At 45.6% G+C, this 20,026-nt stretch overlaps 1 protein-coding gene across 6 annotated transcripts in view; it reads left to right on the forward strand.

The window, feature by feature from the left end:
* tead1b (TEA domain family member 1b) overlaps positions 1–19,485 on the forward strand; it is a 54,616-nt gene extending 35,131 nt beyond the window's left edge. The window contains exons 4-15 of one of the 6 annotated variants that reach the window (XM_064336853.1): positions 1,225–1,289; positions 4,594–4,656; positions 4,748–4,810; positions 7,993–8,004; positions 9,366–9,500; positions 9,728–9,774; positions 10,617–10,678; positions 10,778–10,902; positions 12,610–12,783; positions 14,448–14,588; positions 15,109–15,261; positions 15,719–19,485. In XM_064336853.1, coding sequence (XP_064192923.1) covers positions 1,225–1,289; positions 4,594–4,656; positions 4,748–4,810; positions 7,993–8,004; positions 9,366–9,500; positions 9,728–9,774; positions 10,617–10,678; positions 10,778–10,902; positions 12,610–12,783; positions 14,448–14,588; positions 15,109–15,261; positions 15,719–15,832 — 1,154 coding nt within the window. In that variant the 3' untranslated portion in view covers positions 15,833–19,485. Of the gene's footprint in view, positions 1–1,224; positions 1,290–4,593; positions 4,657–4,747; positions 4,826–7,992; positions 8,005–9,365; positions 9,501–9,727; positions 9,775–10,616; positions 10,679–10,777; positions 10,903–12,609; positions 12,784–14,447; positions 14,589–15,108; positions 15,262–15,718 lie in introns of all 6 variants that reach the window. The other 5 variants (XM_064336854.1, XM_064336855.1, XM_064336857.1 and 2 more) reach the window with 5 other exon arrangements.
* Positions 19,486–20,026: the final 541 nt, after the last annotated feature.

The following is a 20,026-nucleotide window of genomic DNA, read 5'->3' on the forward strand; positions in this document are numbered from 1 at the left end:
GGGTGGGCTGTCCGAGGTGGCGGGGGGGGGATTTTGTTTTCGGGTCTTAGCCGGTGTCCCGCTTCATTTCCAGAATGTTGTTTTGCCCGGCGTAGAGGGGAAGGCAGCTGGCCCGCCGAGCCCTGCTGAGTGTTTTTTTTTTTTTTTTCAGGCCGCTGAAAAGAATGAATTACCCAGCAGCGAGCGTGCCTACAGCTGGCCGTCTGCGGGCTTTCATCCACCAGTGGCGCGTCCGCGTGAATGCGCTTATTGTGGTGTTGTGTGTACACACAGTGTGCGAATGGTTGGAAACAGCGAGGCCCCCGGACTCATCTGGGAGAGATTACAGTGCCGGCACGCTGGGAGACCGGCCGCCATTGAACATGCCCAGATGTTTTGCGATTGGCCGGGGAGGGTCACGTGATCGGCAGTCAATATGGCCCTTAGCGGAACGCTCCCTGTGAAGACAGAAAAGGCCAGGCTTCCTTTACCAACTCACCCCTGAACTCCCAGCCTAAAGAAACACACGGTTTTGTGAATAGCTCAACGATCATTTTACACGCTCTGAACGAACAACCCAAGATATCTGCGAGAAATGCTATTTATCAAGTTCATTTTTATTACTCTTCTACTATGCAATAATTGTCTGTTGCGGTTATTGGCTCACTCAGAGCTCAGCAGATGGAAACGTCCTACAGCTGGTGCCGACGTTTGGCGGCGTTTCCTTACCTATAGTCTGCGCAGCGGCGTTCTGTCGGCGGTGCGTTATTAACGTGTGAAAAGGCGAAGCAGGAGCCATTTTGTGCCGTAATTTGAGGAGAGCAGGGGTCTTGAGAATGTTTATGCCCTTAATGGGAAATCGCTGCAGAGCTGCAGATTAATTATGACTTAATGAGTACAGTGCCGCTATTAAATTACACCTGTCTCCGTTCATTTCCCAAAGAGAGCAAGCCGTGGTGTACTTTTATGGCGGCAAAGTGTGGGAAGCTGTGATTAAATTATATTTGTTTTAAAAGGCCGGATATGGGGATTTTTTTTTACTGTGAATGCAAAGATTTGGTAAAGCATAAAATGTTAATACATTTGATATGAAACAGATCTGATGGGATATGGTGTATCTACTGAACACACACACACTCGATCCCTTCTAAGTGGACAGCTCTTCATGCTTTGAAATGACGATTCTTAACACGTCGTGTTTTTATTTAATTAAAATGCGATGCTTCTCTGTTTTCCTTTTGATAGGTCGGAATGAGTTGATAGCCAGGTACATCAAACTACGCACGGGAAAAACAAGGACGCGCAAGCAGGTAAGAGAGCGCGCTGTGATGGCTGCATGCCCTGGTGCATTTGGGCTGTTCTGAGCATGCTGCTGCAGGCACACGCGCAGACATGCGCACGTGCGCATACATATCCACACACACGCATCGGCACACGCATGCACGTATACCTACAAACACAAACACAAGCACACGCGCACACAGACACATGCACCCCCACATACTCCTGTGCACGCACGCACGCACAGTATACCTACACACATACGCACACAGACATACAGGCGCACACACACACACACACACACACACAGGCATTAGCAGGGTTAGGATCAGCCTGCTCATAGCTCTGCATGTGCTGCATGAGAACACACCGATGCACACTGGGGCTGCAGCTGAGCTTCCACCCGCACACACGTGTACACACACATGCACACACACACACACACACACACACGCACACACACACACACACACACACACCCGCAAACACGTGTACACACACACACACACACACCCGCACACACACACGCACACACGCACACACACACACACACACACACACACACACACACACACGTGCACACACACACACACACACACCCGCACACACGTGCACACACACACACACACACACACACACACACACACCCGCACACACGTGCACACACACGCACACACGCACACACACACACGCACACACACACACACACACACCTTAAAATTACAATTAAATACTTTAAACCTTAAATATTTTTATCAGTGCCATTTTCAATGTACAAATATTCAGACTTAAAGCTCTGACCTGCAAACAACACTGCATTTACCAAGTACACAAATCAAATTATTTGCCTATGCTTTTAGGTTGTAAAAGTAGCTTTGTGTGGCTTAGAAGGAGCACATAATGCAGTCATTATATTGACCGCTAATCATCTGGAAGGCCATGATAGGGCAAATGTTTACACACATCAAGAGCATCAGGTGTCTTGACCAATCAGCTAACTATGGAAAGGTCACATGATATGAGTACCATGTACCATTGATCCATTGATTGTTCAGTCTGATTTGTGGGGGGCATAAGGTTAGTTTGTGTTTCCCTAGGAATAACTCCAATATAACTTACCTGCTATAATCACCAGTAAAGCCAACTGTTATGTTGCATCTATTAATGCATGTTTAAAATTCATGTGTGCATTATATCTTTGAACCTTCAGCGAATTATTAATTTATGATGGACACCTGTTGAAGGCTGTTAGAAAACGAAGGATATTTTTCCTTTATGGTTTGAATTACATATCAAAGCATATGAAATAAATTAGAATTAAGTATTCGCAACACACTTTCTTATGAGCTAGTGCCATGCAGTTAAAGACTTTAGAGCTGTAAAGAGAATTTATAATCACTAAGAATAATATGCCCCTACACCTACAAACACACCCACCCCATGAGGTCTGGAATTTTTCAAGTCTTCACATGATGAGGGAATAACACTACATAACGAGCTCATCGTTTTGTTAACACGTCGCTCTCCGACATCCGTCTGCCCCAGTGCGAGCTGCCATTGGCCTGATTAAAACTGGCAGAGTGAGAGGGGTGTAAATGAGCTGCTATTATTCCCGAACCACAACGAGTCCCACTTCACTCTTTCCCTCCTCCATATTATTATTAGCACACTTCCCTGTGTACCTATAGCCCACAATGCAGCCTGTGCATATATCCCACAATAGAGCCTGTACATATATCTCACAATGCACCACGTGAATATATCCCACAATACAGCCTGTACATATATCCCACAATACAGCCTGTACATATATCCCACAATACAGCCTGTGCATATATCCCACAATAGAGCCTGTACATATATCTCACAATGCACCACGTGAATATATCCCACAATACAGCCTGTACATATATCCCACAATACAGCCTGTACATATATCCCACAATAGAGCCTGTACATATATCCCACAATACAGCCTGTACATATATCCCACAATAGAGCCTGTACATATATCCCACAATAGAGCCTGTACATATATCTCACAATGCACCATGTGCATATATCCCACAATAGACCCTGTACATATATCTCACAATGCACCACGTGAATATATCCCACAATACAGCCTGTACATATATCCCACAATACAGCCTGTACATATATCACAAAACATGTGCATATATCCCACAATAGAGCCTGTACATATATCCCACAATACAGCCTGTGCATATATCCCACAATAGAGCCTGTACATATATCCCACAATGCACCATGTGCATATATCCCACAATAGAGCCTGTACATATATCTCACAATGCACCATGTGCATATATCCCACAATACAGCCTGTACATATATCCCACAATAGAGCCTGTACATATATCACAAAATGCACCATGTGCATATATCCCACAATACAGCCTGTACATATATCCCACAATGCACCATGTGCATATATCCAACAATGCAGCCTGTACATATATCCCACAATGCACCATGTGCATATATCCCACAATAGAGCCTGTACATATATCTCAAATGCCACCAATGTGCATATATCCCACAATAGAGCCTGTACATATATCCCACAACGCACCATGTGCCTATATCCCACAATACAGCCTGTACATATATCCCACAATGCACCATGTGCATATATCCAACAATGCAGCCTGTACATATATCCCACAATGTACCATGTGCATATATCCCACAATAGAGCCTGTACATATATCCCACAACGCACCATGTGCCTATATCCCACAATACAGCCTGTACATATATCCCACAATGCACCATGTGCATATATCCCACAATGGACCCTGTACATATATCCCACAATGTACCATGTGCATATATCCCACAATAGACCCTGTACATATATTCCACAATTCACCATGTGCATATATCCCACAATGCAGTCCATGTATATATATCCCACTGTTCAGCCTGTGCATATGTGCCACAATGCAGCCTGCGCATCATCTTTACATTGAGGTCGATGTGTACTGAGGCCAGTGTGTTCAGCTTTCTGAACACCTTGTGTATATTTGAATGCCAGAATTCTCTCAGCTGAGCTCAGTTGCAGAGGTAAAGAGCCCACATCCTTTCTAATGTTCTCACTTAACTGGGCTAACTGATGAGGAACAGGACGATGCTTTGGTTGCTTAAAGCTTGGTTGCTTGGCTGAGAAGCTTCAATTATCTGTGCTGATTGGAAAGATGGCCGATTCCCTAAAGTGTTCTTAACAAAATAGATGTTATTCTTTTTACATTTTGGGTTTCTTGTTTTTTTGTTTCCTCCTTCTTCTTTCTCAAATTTTGAAAAATGGAGGTGTCTAGTCACATGCAGGTCTTAGCAAGAAAGAAAGTTCGAGAAATTCAAGCTGCTATCAAGGTAGGTTTGGCTCTGCCCAGTCGCAGGGGGGCTTTTCATCGTCATGGTTACAGGCTGTTCCTTTGTCTTCCTCCCTCCCCCTACCCCGCAGGTGTCTAGTCACATTCAGGTTCTTGCCAGAAGGAAATCTCGTGAGTTTCATTCCAAGCTAAAGGTATGCGCTTTTCTGCTTCTGGGCCTATGGTTGCCATGCATTTCACTTCCTGCTTCCCCTGGCGACGGGAGGAAAGCCTGCTGCTGCACTTTCTTTAACCCACATTCTGTGCTGGTGACAGCCTTTGTAGCTTTCCTAATAAAACCCCCTGCATCCCCCCTTCCCACCCCTCCTAACCCCACATTCATTTGTCCCTCTCCCAGCCTTTGTATGGGATTTTTTTTGCCCATTTTGTGTTTCTTGCCTTTCATTGACAAATAAGTGCATTTGCTTTGAGCAGAAGATGAAGCACATAGGTACTTTGATCTGCTGTTTATATTAAAAGCTGTTAATGTTGGCCGAGTGCTATTAGAAAAGATTTAGAGAGGACACATGCTGTTTAAAATAAGTTTAAAATGGTAATATGGATTTGTTATGCTATATCCTCCGGAGAGCAATGTTATCTTTTACTGAGATAACATTGTTTTCTTTCAGAGTTTTTGTATTTAACTTTTGTATACATTGTATGCATCATTACAGATAAAAATGACAGCATTTGTCCAATATGATAGAATTTTTAAAGAACAAGTGTGTGTGTGTGTGTATGTATATATATACACATATACACACACTCACATTCAGTATAACTGCACACACACACAGTAATGCTCAAAACAAATGGTGCTTGGTTGTTATTCGTTAGCTTGCTTTCCCTCCGCTAATGTCAGCCTGATGTTGTGAAACAGACGGTCACTATGAGCTTTGTGGACCCAGAGAGTGGGACTGTGGGCCGCATGCTGGCAGGGCACACTGGCTGTTGATGAGTGGCTGGGAGCAGAAAGGTCAATGGCACACATCTTCCAATCAGAGGCGGCGCTTACTGGCTGTGCTGTGAAGGGGCTGCCGCTTCAGGCTGCGAGCGAATGGCACACTTCCTCAACCTCTTCCGCACTCTGCTTCCACTCTAGTGATATTCCTCGGACATTGTGTGGGGAGTCTTAGCCCGGAGAATGACATGAGGCTATTACTCTAATGCTATTTCTCCATCCTGTTCTCTGCTTGCTTCTTATTTCTCGGGCAAATTACTGGCTGTCACTTGCTTCCTTCGTGCTGCATCACACTGAAAAATAGTTTAAAAAAGAAAAAAGAAAGCACCTGGTCTCACACACAAGGTTTCAGAATATTAATGATATTAATCACATGACTTGTATATTGCAGTTTGCTTGAAGGTGTTATTTATATCCAGTGTGTAACCTAACAAATATGTATTGGAAAAAAAGTGGTAATTATGCAATAAAATGTCAATTTAAATATATTAAATCAAATGATCCCACAGCGTACTTGTTTATCATGTGTTTATGTAGCTATCATGTGGGATCATGAACTTTATGTACTGGAGTGGAAATATTGTCATTGCAATTCTCAAGTGAAGTCATGATGCAAGTGAGTCAGTAGAAAATAAACTCCCTTGCCGTCCTTTTTTTAAATTCATTATCGGAAAACAAACGTGTGTTCCTGCTATAGAATGTAAGACGATGCTAACTTCAAATTGTAAACATAATGAACTGAATCAGAGGTATATTTATTTAATGATAAGCAGTCAGTTGGAATAATACCTTTAATGAGGGTGTACATTGCCATGTGTAACATGAATAAACATGAATATGGATCTTTGGTCTTTTTAAAACCGCAGGAAATTCTGAGGGAATAAATTAAACCTCTGTACTGAGCAATTTGTTACTAAGAGAACAGAATTTAGAATTTAAGACGTGCAAATGAGTGAGATCTTTAAGAAGTACTGTCCACAAATTAACACACCATACATTTTGATACGTTTTTGCTGTGTTGGGTTGGAAAATGTGTCATCTCAACAAGAGCTGTTGAAAATCCAAAGAAGGACAGTGCAGATATTTCCCTATTATCAATGTAAATTGTATTTTGTGTTAACTGCATGTATAATTATTAGCTACATGTTATGTGGTTTTGGGTAATTCACAATGCAGTTAAAAAATATTCTTGGAAATGTGTGTGTTGCTACGTCAGCTCAGAAAAAGTGCATTCAGAAAATTAGTGCACACTTCAGGAGAATTGCTGTTCAGATTTTTTTTGGAAAATATTGCCCTGCAAACAGACAGCTGTGTGTTCCCTCGCTGTTACTGGTGTGCAGCAGTCTGGCTTTCTGCAGGTTTTTAGTTCATCGCTCGCCTTGCACAGCCAAGCCATTTTGATCGGCACACTTTTTTTTTTTTTACAAATTTCCCAGCGTGCCGCGCTGAATTAATGGCCCCTCATTAGAGCGCGCGCAGGTCGGCCGCGAGTGCCCGGTCATCCGGGGACACCGTCACGAGCCGGAGGAAAAACAGCCCCCCCCGTGTGTTTCTGTCTGCTCTCATCCAAAGCCAATTAGAGATGAGAGATGGAGTGGAGCTGGAGCTGCGGGCTTCTCCGCAGCCTCCGAGGCCCTCTCTCCCTCTCCCTCTCTCCCCGCGTGCTGTAGTGCGCAGCGAAATGACTCATTATGGGTCCGCGCCGCGGCTGCACTCAAACCCGAGGCTGTCTGTCGGAGAGGCCCGGCGGATAGAGCAATCCCGCGTTTCTGAGCGACACAGAGTGCGCCGCCGGCATGTCGGGCTGCGTTAGTAAAAATGTCGCCCGCCTCCCCTCCCCTCCCCTCCTCTGCCCCTTGCAGACTGTAGTCAGTGCGTCTGCGCACGCTACAAGTTGTCTCAACTCCCAAGACATCTTGGTAAAGGAAATTCTGTCAGTTTGGTCAGTCAAGCAAACTGAAAGAACCTGAACACTACGCATCTCGAACATTCAATAAGCTGTCATGGCTTTCTGAAGTGACCGAAATTAGGGCGGAAAAATGTATCTTCAGTGTTAAATCCAGGCGATGTTATTGTCATGCGGTTGTGTAACGCTACGCACGAGGATACCCATCCACTCTATGCTAACATCATTAGTGATGGGGAGCGGCAGTTTTGAATGGCCGAACATGCCCCTTGAGTTTGTGCACAGGGAGCCCTGCCTGCAGGTACCTGCGCTGTGCAGTCGGTGTGGGCGCTCTGTAGCAATAGGGCGGTTTACGAGGACACAGACGGCCTTGTGAAACGTGGCCTCAGACCCATTTTGACTGTAGCGTGTGTGGTCTCACAAGCGTAAGGGCTGTAACATTGCAACAACTCTTGTTTGTTTGCCTTCAGGTCACCAGCATGGTAAGTACGAGTCTTTGCTCTCCCACTCTGCAGCTTTGCTTAAGCTCACCTGTAGGTGTGCGGATCCTTTGCTGTAGTGCTCTCTGGCTGTCTGTGTGCACAGAACCTTAACTGTTGTGCTCTGGCTGTAGATTTTCCGTACCTTAACAGTAGTGCTCTCTGGCTATAGGTATGCAGAACCTTAACTGTAGATTTCTAGGGCTGTAGGTGTGCAGAACCTTATGTCTAGTGCTCTCAGGCCGTTGGTCTACAGATCTTTAATTGCAGTGCTCTCTGGCTGTAGGTGTGCAGTACTTGTGCCCTTCGCTCAGTACCTAGCCACTCCTAAACCAGCCAGCTCAGCGCTCCCCTAGCTCAGTGTCACGCTCTTGCCAGCATGCTCTCCGCACCCCACCACGTCTCACCCAGCAACTGCTCATGTGAACACCTGTCCAGTCCTGCCTTTACTGGGACGTCCTCACGCAAGGGTCTGCAACCCTGGTCCTGGAGGGTCGCATGGTCTACGTTGTTTTTGTTTGTTTCGTTTTTTTTTGTTGGTAATTTAGCATTTATTTGATCACTTAAAACGGATTACACATTTAACTCGCATCACCTGGTTTCTTGGGTGTGCACTGGTTGCTTATTTTACAGTGAAAACAAAAATCAGCAGATCCTGCAGCTCTCCAGGTCTGTTGTTGCAGACCCCTGGCCTAGCAGTTGCCCTCTTTACATGTGGTGTGTTGTTTTCCCCTAAAGATGGTGTTGCATTTATAAAATGTGTGACATTGTAATATTAATAAACTATTAAATTTTTACCATTAGCCCATGAGTGTACAGCAAAGCCACCCCACCCCCCCCTCCCCAAACACACACAATGGCTTTGATGTCTCTGCTCTCTAATGTTTTCTCTGTGGGAAGTCTGGCGGCAGTTGAATAAGGGGACTTAATACTAGGGAAGAAAAAAAAATGTTTTTTTGTGAATCACACACAGGCCCTGAGTGTTAATGCACACTGGGAAGATATGTCAAGTCAAAGAACAGATTGCAGTGGAAGCCAAACGGACAATAGTAGCATTCATTTTTCTTCCCCATATCCTCCAGACTATACTGTGTAAGAGTAAGGGGAATGTGTTCCACCTGTTGGCTTGTTTTTGAGTGCATTTCAGCTGGTCTGGTCCCCACTGTCTATATGCAGCTATTCAGTTGGGAACACTCAGTCAGACATTCCTTTTCACAGCACTGACGCACTAATGGCGGTCGGTGTTCCTGGCCGTAATTGTGCTTGCTGGCTGGGCGTTTGTGGATGGGCTTTCTTTGCGTGTGCGCCTGCGTGTTTGTTTGCTGCCTTTCTGAGCGCCCTGGCCTTTCTGAACACTGTTGAAGGACCAGACCGTGAAGGACAAAGCGCTCCAGAGCATGGCCTCCATGTCCTCGGCTCAGATCGTCTCCGCCACCGCCATCCACAACAAGCTGGGCCTGCCGGGCCTCCCGCGGCCCGCCTTCCCCGGAGCCGCTGGGGTAAGATGCCCGCCGCCGGCGTGCCGCCATCGGCCCGCTCAGCCCAGCCGCCTGTGCTAGCCTTCAGGAAGCCCCTGCTTAAGTCAGTGCCCTTGAATGTTTATAGATGACATGATGTTTAAGATGTCGTGTGCTCTCTCAGAAACCGTGTGTGCATGCGTGTTGGCAGGTTGTGGGTTGCGTTAAGTTGCGTGTCTTTATTAACCATTGATTTCTATGTTCCGTAGATTTGGCAGGGCATGATAACAGCAGGCCAGCCAGGATCATCACAAGAGTGAGTACTGCAGTCTGCCTGGAGGCTGGGGAGGTGGGGGAGGCGGGGCATGTTAGTGAGACCGGGGCCTCTGCTGTTCTGTACTTACCCCACATTCATTCCCCACACACTTTGTTGTCATTGTTAGTTGTTGGATATGTAGGGTTTGGTCAGTACCACCAGACACTGCAGTTAAGTAGCTTAGGGTAGTAGCCTGTGTAGACTCCTAGCCTAGCCAAATGTCACCATTAAGAAAATAATGAAGTTATATATTGTCAAACAGACGGAATTTTCATTGTAAGCTGGTCCATCTTTTTTTAATGCCTTGTGTCCTTTCTGTCCAAATGTTTTTATTGAGTTGGACTAATGTTAAAAATGATCAGTTTGGTACTTATGAAACATTGACTGTTTTACAGTAGATAGCTTGCACTCATAACGTGAAAGGTAGATCGGCTAGCTCACAACAAAAAAGTTACAGTAAGACTACTAACACTATTTTATTTATGAAAGTAAAATAAAAGAACAAGAAACACAATTAGATGCACTTATGTTGAATTGTTTATGATCAAGTCTTCCGCATTGTGATGTTCTACCAATATGATACACTTTCTGCCCCAGGGTTGTGTGAACGCGCTCTTTTGTTTACAAACATGAAATTGGTCTGTTAGGCTATTTTGTGACTGAGCCCATTGTTTTGTGTTTTTGCAAGGCCCTATATATTTGGAAAAGAAATACAGTGCAACTCCGCCCTTCCAGTGGGCCCCTAGGTCAGCGGGCCCTGGGGCAGAAGACCCCTCCCCCACCCCCCCACCCCCCAATCCAACCCTTGTGCTGGTTTAATGCTCTTTCCCCTTCCTTTTTAGCATTAAGCCCTTTGCCCAGCAAGCCTACCAGATCCAGCCAACAGTCACAACATCCATTGCAGGCAAGAGTTTGGCTTCAGTCCTTTATTTGTGAACCGTTTACACATTCCTGCCTGTATGGTTTGAGTAGAAAGCTGACAGTGTGTTTTGGGGCCCCCCAGGGTACGAGTCCCCCACAGCTCAGACGCCTACCGCCCCAGCCTGGCAGGGCCGCTCCATTGGGACATCCAAACTGCGGCTGGTGGAGTTCTCCGCCTTCCTGGAGCAGCAGCATGACCCTGACTCAGTAAGTACACATCCATCTGACAGTGTAACCCGGACTCAGTAAGTACACATCTGTATCACAGTGTGACCCGGACTCAGTAAATACACATCTGTCTAACAGTGTAACCGGGACTCAGTAAGTGCACATCTGTCTAACAGTGTGACCGGGACTCAGTGCACTGCTATGACCGTACTAGTATGCACATCTGTCTAACAGTGTAACCGGGACTCAGTGTACTGGCTATGTGACCTGTACTAAGTGAGTACACATCTCTCTGACAGTGTAACCCGGACTCAGTAAGTGCACATCTGTCTAACAGTGTGACCGGGACTCAGTGTACTGGCTATGTGACCTGTACTAAGTGAGTGCACATCTGTCTAACAGTGTAACCGGGACTCAGTGTACTGGCTATGTGACCTGTACTCAGTGAGTGCACATCTGTCTAACAGTGTAACCGGGACTCAGTGCACTGGCTATGTGACCTGTACTAAGTGAGTGCACATTTGTCTAACAATGGGAACTGGATTCCTTGAGCACTGTACCTAACAGCTAACTCTGAATCTTGTAAAGAAAAGAAAATGCATGGTGGAAACAAAAGTTATGCTTGCCTAGTGGGAAAACCCTAATCTGTCCTCTGACCCAGTGACCTGTGACCCCGAGCACATGACCTCCAGTGACCTCCCCAGCCAGCATATGTGCGGTGAATGTGGCCCTGGGCAGCTCTGCTGGGGTTCCTACTCCAGGGCTGGAAGTGTCTCATAAATAAGTTGTTAGTTCTTGTTTCAGAGATGAGGGATAAGGTCTCTGTTTGTGTAAAGGGGGGGGGGGCGGGGTCACGTCATGCACAAACAGTGTGTACCACCCCTGTGTGTCTTTCCCACAGCTTAAAAACTGCGTTCGCCTGTGATATTCATTACCCCCGCAAACGCCCAAAGCGCGGTTTCATTATGTGAGGGTGTAAGAACGGCTGCAGCACAGCAGCGAGGCGTTCATGGGCACACAGAACGGAGCCTCGCGCGCGGGCGGCGTCGAGCTGCTTTTCTGACCAGCGGCTTCGCATCGCTCCTCGTTAGCTTTTTGGACACGGGCGATCCGTCACGGCCGGCCCGCATTCCTGAGTCAATTTCATTTTCTGCGCTGACGTTGCGTGACAGCGGCCATCCGTCTTGCGTCGGGGGGCCGGGGCGCTCGAGACGGCGTCCTGCCGGCTCGGCTGCTGCTGCTGAACTAAAGGGCCGACGTCACAGCGCCTTGTGAATTCCGCTCCGCTCGGCGTTCTTAAGGGCCGTCCGGAGCTCTTCACAGGCACTTTCCTGACATCTCTCTGCCACCCAAGAAAGAACTTGTTTCGAAAGACTTTCGAATTTGAGCAGTGAGACTTCAGAGGTGCAGCACACACACGTATGGGTCCTGACGGTTAAGGCGATATGTACACCGAGCACAGTTCAGTTTCGCTTGAACAAAGACCACCTCTTGTAGTCCTTTTTAAATGGTCTTTGAGGCCAAAATAAAGGGAATCTACAATGGCTGTATGGCCGTTGGAATAATCACACGTAAGTTATGGCTGTGTTTTTAACTTGCGTAACATGCTACATTGTTTTTGATCGATATCTGGGATTGGAATCACTATAAAGAACTCCGTTCCCATACAGAAGAAGTCCTGAATGAGACAGGCTGAGTGAGTGGTGTGGAGTTTGATTTCTAAAGCCGTTTCCTCTCCTCCTCCAGTACAACAAGCATCTCTTTGTGCACATCGGACAGACGAATCACTCCTACAACGATGCCCTGCTGGAGTCTGTGGACATCCGTCAGATTTACGACAAATTCCCCGAGAAGAAGGGGGGCCTAAAAGAACTGTTTGGCAAAGGGTCACAGAACTCCTTCTTCCTCCTCAAGTTCTGGGTGAGTGTCATGGCCAGGGACCCTGCTGTGTGTGTGTGTGCATGTGTGGTGTGTGTGCGCAAGTGTGTGCGTGTGCGCAAGTGTGTGTGCGTGTGTGCAAGTGTGTGTGTGTGTGTGTGTGTGTGTGTGTGTGGGGGAGCTTGCGTGCGTAAGTGTGCGAGCGTGTGGGTGTTTGGGAGTGTGCGAGTGTGTGAGTATGTGTATGTCTGTCTGATTGTGTGTCTCTTTCTCTTTGGGCAGTGTAGTGCAGACATTGCAGAAGCTTTGTTTGAACACCTGCCTGCTGTATGAAAGATGCAGGGGATTGTGGGAAAGAGGGAGTGCCTGCTTCCCTCTGCTGGTGGAGGCTGTAATTGTGTACGTTGCAGCATTAATGTTTCAAAATTGGATGTGGATCTGTGATTCACTGCAGCTCTGCGAAATGACATCACATGAGAGAATGAATCATATGAGCTTTTGGTAAGACCAGGCATTGTCTGGATATCTGGTGAAAGGGACCTCTGGTAATTATTAAATAGCAGAGTCTAAGAATAAGGTGGAGTGAATGCAAGTGCCTGAATAAGAACAGCAATTCCAATGACAAAGCAGTGATCTCAGGTTTGAACATCATTAATATTTACGTCTAATCTCAGGATTGTATGGGGGGTGAATTCAATTAATATTTATTGATGTGAAGCCATTGTAAGGCAAATGAACTGCGTTAATTTCTTTAAAGATCTAAAGAGACGAGTGCGTGAAATCCAGGCAGTTTGTACGGCAGTGTAGCAGCGCGATGCAGGCTCAAAACCGCCTGCTAATTCTGTTTAATATTTCAAAGGACCGCTCCGACCCCTCCGCGCAGCTGAAAGCCGTTTAACCAGGACGCGCGCGTTCCCTAATGCAGCACGACGCGGAGCAGCGGTCCGCTAAGCCAGCCTCTCGGCCAGGGCGAGCCCGCTCCAGCTCTTCACGAGCCCTGCGGTGAAATAATGGGCAGTGTCGCCGGCCAGCTCTAACGACGGGTCAGAGCGGCTGAGGAGGAGGAGGAGGAGGAGGAGGGGATTGGCTGTTCCCCGCGGTCCAAACGGTCGCTGTCGGCCTGTTAGGAGCCGCTCCTCGTTATCCGATCCGCCCCCTCCCGGCAGACTGTCGCCGGCTCTGCCTGCAGATTTTCTCTCTGTGGTACGGGGCTGGCGCGTGGCTGTGTTCTGCTAATGGCGGTGGACTCTTTGCCACTGAGTGCCGAGCGGAACAACCCGCATGGATATGGGATGAGTCACTTCTGGGGGAATTAACTGGAAAAATGTTTAAGCGGAGTAGATCAGTCCTCTTCTTCATAACGCTGCAGGTAAGGGACAGGGGTAGCATTGTACTGTAAGCGTACCAAGGTCAGGAACCCACCATATCTTTCTTGATGGGAAAATACAAGAGTGGCGGATGAAGCAGCAGGGGGCACTCTTGCCTCGTGCGGCCAGAACATAAGCCTTTAATCAAAGCTGAACGCTGCCATGAAGGACACCTCTGAATTTCAGTGTACTTGAGAAGCATGGATTTCACAGGATTGTATCTGGTAGAAACCTGAAGAGCCCTCCCATCATGAGGCTCCTAAGCCATGTATTTTGGGGTTCCCTGAATTGTTTGTGTTTTGGGGTACCCCTAAGGTCTGTGTGTTTTGGCGTCCCCAGGCCGACCTGAACTGCAATATACAGGACGACACAGGGGCCTTCTATGGCGTGACCAGCCAGTACGAGAGCTCGGAGAACATGACCATCACCTGCTCCACGAAGGTCTGCTCCTTTGGCAAGCAGGTGGTGGAGAAGGTGGAGGTGAGTGCCTACGTCACACTCTGCGTTAGGGCATTCCGATGCCTTAAGCTACTCCTGCTACTGTAACACTGAGCCTGTTAATAGTTTCTGTGCTCTGTGGCGCAACCTTAGGTATTTGGCTCATGGGTAAATGTCAATAGTTTCTCTGCTCTGTGATGCTAAGGTATTTGACTCATGGCTAAATGCTAACATGACATTGATTAACTTTTTTGTTTTTTAAGAATGAACTTGCAAATTGTTAAACAGCTGTTGGATTATGTTCCCCTGCAACGTAGAGAGCAGCACCTCCAGTGATCTCAGTTAACAGGCCTCTGCTCCTCACTCATTAATGTGTGAGCTTAATGCACAGGGACTGTGTTGTCTGTGCTTACAGTTAGCCATGCACCCTGCAGTCCAACTGTAGAATGTTAAGAGCGATCAAAAAACATTCTCTCTCTCCCTCCCTCCCTCCCTACTTCTCTCTCACTCTCTCTCTCTCTCTACCTCCCTCCCTCCATCTCTCTCTCTCTCTCTCTCTCAGACGGAGTACGCGCGGTTTGAGAACGGGCGCTTCGTGTACAGGATAAGCCGGTCGCCCATGTGCGAGTACATGATCAACTTCATCCACAAGCTCAAGCACCTTCCCGAGAAGTACATGATGAACAGCGTCCTGGAGAACTTCACCATCCTGCTGGTAAGCCCGAAGCCCGGCCGGGCAGCCGTCAATCAAACCCTGCCGCCCCCGGCAACGTCAGCACTATGGACCCCCCTGTCTGTGAAAGGGGAGGGGCCCAGTAGGGGAGGGGGTTGGGTCTCACACAGGGACAACACCAAAGCCCCAGGGGGGCAGGGAGGACCAGGAAGGGATTACAGCCCCATTATTCAATGTACAATGGCCCTTTAAGAGTGTGTGTGTGTGTGTGTGTGGTGTGTGGTGTTTATGTATACACATGTTTGTGTGCTATATGTGTCAGTCTTTGTGTGTGTGCGTGTGTGTGTGTGTGTGCATGTGCCTTCCAGTGGTTGGGTGCGTGCATGCATGCCTGTGTGCTATATACGTATGCATGCCAGGCTTGTTTATGCTAGCGCTCGCTCTGAGCCGCACAACGGTTGGCTTAAGAGTAACGCTGTCCCCCCCCTCGCTGCTGCAGGTGGTGACGAACAGAGACACGCAGGAGACGCTGCTGTGCATGGCCTGCGTGTTCGAGGTGTCCAACAGCGACCACGGCGCCCAGCACCACATCTACAGACTGGTGAAGGAGTGAACCGCCCCCCCCCCCCCCCGCGCCAAAGCCTTTACCACACGGACTGAACCTCAATGCAAGTGGCAGTGCCTCTACATAAAAACCAGACCCTCCTTTGGGTAAAGCCTATTATTATTGTTATTATTACCATTTTTTAACGTATACGTGTATGACTGCAGCTGTGAATTGCGGTACAGTTGTTTTATGTTTTGATACGGGGGGGGGGTCTACATATTAACGAGTGACTGGTCAATGTCTGTCTGCGGGAAGATATACATGTATATAATCAGGCAGGACATAAATACTAAACAGGATTACCTGTTGGGGGGGGGGGGGGTTGCATTTGGTGAACACTTTGTTTCTTCTCTGTTTTTATCCTGTGATGTCCACTACAAACAAAAAAAAACCCTGTAGCCTTTGTTTCATGGGTTATGTTAACTACACAGCTGTATGTTTGATTGTGTAAGAGAGTGACTGTGTGTGTATGCAGTGCAGTCCCTATTCGGACAGTGACACTTGTGTTGTTTTGGCGCTCTCTAGCACAGCGGATTTGAAATGAAGCGATGGATGCGATGTTGTGCAGACCGTGGGCTGTAATTCGGGGTCGTATGCATCCATATCGGGTGACGCACGTAGGAATTACAGCCCAAACCAGTGTGGTGGAGCAGAAACAAAGCTCCAAAAACAAACTGTGTCGCTGTCCAAATCCTTACGGGCTGCACTGCCCATCTCCGTGTCCATGCACACAGGCACATTTCCAAAGAAAAGTATTTGAAATGAATAATTTCCATTCACAAATAAAAAATATTTAAAGGACAGTTCATTGTGGCTGTCGTTGTGACAAGGAAACTATACTAAAAGATTCATAACTTTAATCAGTTCAGAAATCCCACCTGCTCATTACTGACACTAATAACCTACAAAAGAAATGTAATGCACTGTGAGAACATTAAGCATATATGTATAATATTTTGGCCTTGGCCAAACTACTAAAATTGCAATAAGAAAACCTGTATATTTTTAGCCTGTTAAATGTTTTTTTTTTTCAGTATGTAAAAAGAAAACAAAAACAGCTGCATTAAAAACACTAAAGTAAAAGAAATAAACGAAAGTACCACACTAATTCTCAGATTTATCTTCACCCTGTTCTAGGCACTTGGCTCTTCTGATGGTGCACAATTTACCAAGGCGTGGTTCCGTTTGTCTGTTAGCCACAAAATGCATTAAAAGGCCTGGGATCACTTTAAGAATGTCAGGCAATGCTAGGAAAACACTTAGCACTGCATTTGGATGGCATTTAAATGATGTCATTAATTATATCCGGGTCATAGTGGCTGTTTTGCAGCCACAGGCGTGTCCCATAAGCCCAAGGCCTACCTTTCTCTGTGATTCCAAGCCTTAATGAAATACAGTGGTGTGAATTCCAAAAGATGCCTCTTAAGCTGTGAGTTCTTCGCCAAGCTGGGAAGACTTTGTCATTGTCATTTACACTATTGTACAGAACTGCCAAAGTATAACTGTATACAGTGCCTTAGTGTATGTTGTAATTACAGACCAATTAACTTGTAGAATGTCTCATTAAATAATACTCCCAAGGTCAGTGTGCGTGTGCGTGCATGTGTGTGTGTGCACGTGTGTGTGTGTGTGTGTGTGTGTGTGCGTGTGTTAAAATGCACAAGTCATTGTCTCTCAAACATGTAGATACCGGCTGTCTCCATACCTTATCAAAACTAACCATGGCAAGCAGAGGATGGCTTCAAGATCTGTTTGTACAAACACTGGCATGGGATGTACACTTTAGAGTAAGACAACATATACTAAACTTTGCCTTTCCTTGTCTAAAAGACCAAAAATCTATTGAGGTGTATTGGAACTCTAATCTTTCCCTGCACTGTAGCATGAATGTGCCTTCGGTTTGGACTTTCAAGCATAGAAAAGACATTAAGAATAACTACTAGTAGCAAAACCAAAATAAAAGACAAATTAAAATGACTAAATACAATAGCCTAAGTGAGAGTGAACTGATCACCACAATGCCTTTTTAAGTTTTGTAATAACACGGTGAGACAGAATGTGTTTCAATAGAGATTATATGAATTATTGAGAAAGCATAGTGTGGCACAGTGCAAAGTGGTATAAAAGATATAGATCTGTTCATTAGTGTAATGTAAATCCCCCAGGATGGGGCCATTCTCTTAAATGGCAGACTTGTTCACTGCAAGTCATTTTTAACCCTTTATTTACCCATGCTTTTGGAATCGTTGTGCTCACAATTTCAGGTTTTAACAGCCTAAACAGCAGTTGGCTTCAAATAGTCCCTCTGCATTAAGGAATGACCATTTGGAGGTTCATTACGAACTGAATTAAAGCAGATGTATTTGTGTCTACACTGAGGCTTATGAGTGAATTGTAAGCAGTACAAAGGGCTTTGGGGAAATGGATAACTCATCATTTGGATGGCTGCACAGTGTATTACAGATATTCTTAGGTGGAGGAAAAGTCCCAAGTTGTCATAAATTTTACAGACCACACAGCTGACAGAATGAAGGATGTTATGTAATGTACTTTGAGCTGCTGTTAAGCTACTGTCTGAAGATTCACTTTAATGCCGTAGAAGATGCACTTCTACACGGATGTTTTTGTTGTCCTTGCAGGAATTCATGTTGGAAATGTTGGTTCCTGAATTGTATTAAAATTTGAATAATACTTAAAATAGTTTCAAATCATGGAAAATCCCTTTATGGCTCCATTGTAAAATAAAAAATATTCACTTATAAGGGGGAGAAAACAAATGCAGTCCAAGTTGGTATGAATGCCCAGTATGTTGCTATGTGGCTGAAGACGACAATGGAGTTTATCATCTTGAATCAAACAGCCACAGCCTCTGTTGAACTTTGGTTTCTGTGTGTTTTTTTAATCATTTTTGTTTGCCAGCTATTTTGTCATGTGTACCTGTGTTCTGATATATGAATAACTTAAAGAGATGAGCTCAGTTCTTGTTTTGTTGTACATGTATACAATGGTTTGTGTGAAGACTTCAGTACATACAGAAGTCAAGTCAGTGGTGATACTGTTGATGCTGTACTGCTGGTACTTTTGACAGTCAGTTCCGTTTTGAAACCATTTAGAATACCTCTCGTTTCATGGGGATTGTAAGACTATTGCCTTTCATACCGTGAATGTTTGCGAGATATTTTAATAAGACACTGAACCACGTCTGGGGGAATTTTGACGCAAACATATCAGCAGTTAAGCTCTTATTACGTGTTTGTATTTTGTCTTTATGTGTAGGTACTGGTACCTTTTTTTTTGTTTATAACCATTTTAAATGTTTGGCTTTAAAGTGAAATTTTCTTTTGTTCAGAATACAGTAGTGTCATGGAAACTGTTGGGGTTTGTGTGCAGAGATTTTTTTAAAGGTGCTTTTGTATAAAGAGAATCACGTATCCTGGCTTTTCTTGGTACAAATGTGAGATATCGGCTGTCCGCGAGGACAGTGCAGTGCAGAGGCGGCTGTCTTGCCGTGCCTGCACGTGGTTTCTTCACTGCAAACGCTCTCGTATTTGCTCTGTAACATTTTGATGCCTTCTTGATAAAGTGGTAGATATTTTGTAGCTTTCTAGGGACTTTGTATGCATACAATATCAAACAAAAATAAATGATTAAAAATGTGATTTCTGTCCACTTGTGTTTTTCTGAATGGAATGCACAACAGTTTGACTGTTTTCAATATACAGTATGTGACAATTGATGATTGAAAAAAGATTTCCTTATGCAAATATGCAGAAATAAATGTATCCACTAGGTGGCTGCACAATCCCAGGAAACTGGCTGTACTTGGCTGAAATACTTTGAAATGCAAGACTGCTTGTAATCAAGGGCCGTAAAGATGAACTATTACAAATTGTCAGGTAGGAGCTTGAATTATTTTGAGAAACTTTTCTACCACTAGAGGTCAGTCTCCTTCTACTTCCCCAGTCCTTTGATTCATTAACTCCAGTCTGGTGGTCCGTACTGAGATTTTGGGAGTTTCGGGAACGCCTTGTACTCAGAACTGTTCCTTACAAACCTCTCGTGGTCTGTCTAAGGGTTGTACAACCCCAGCCATGCAGGGGCGTGGAGCTCTGGGATGTTGTCCTTTCAGTTGTGCATTTTACTTAATTAGAACGTTCAAAATGCTCTGACCTGATTTGTGAGGGGTTATTGTCCAATCAA

The sequence above is a fragment of the Anguilla rostrata genome, chromosome 5, assembly GCF_018555375.3.
Source record: "Anguilla rostrata isolate EN2019 chromosome 5, ASM1855537v3, whole genome shotgun sequence".
Taxonomy (NCBI): domain Eukaryota; kingdom Metazoa; phylum Chordata; class Actinopteri; order Anguilliformes; family Anguillidae; genus Anguilla; species Anguilla rostrata.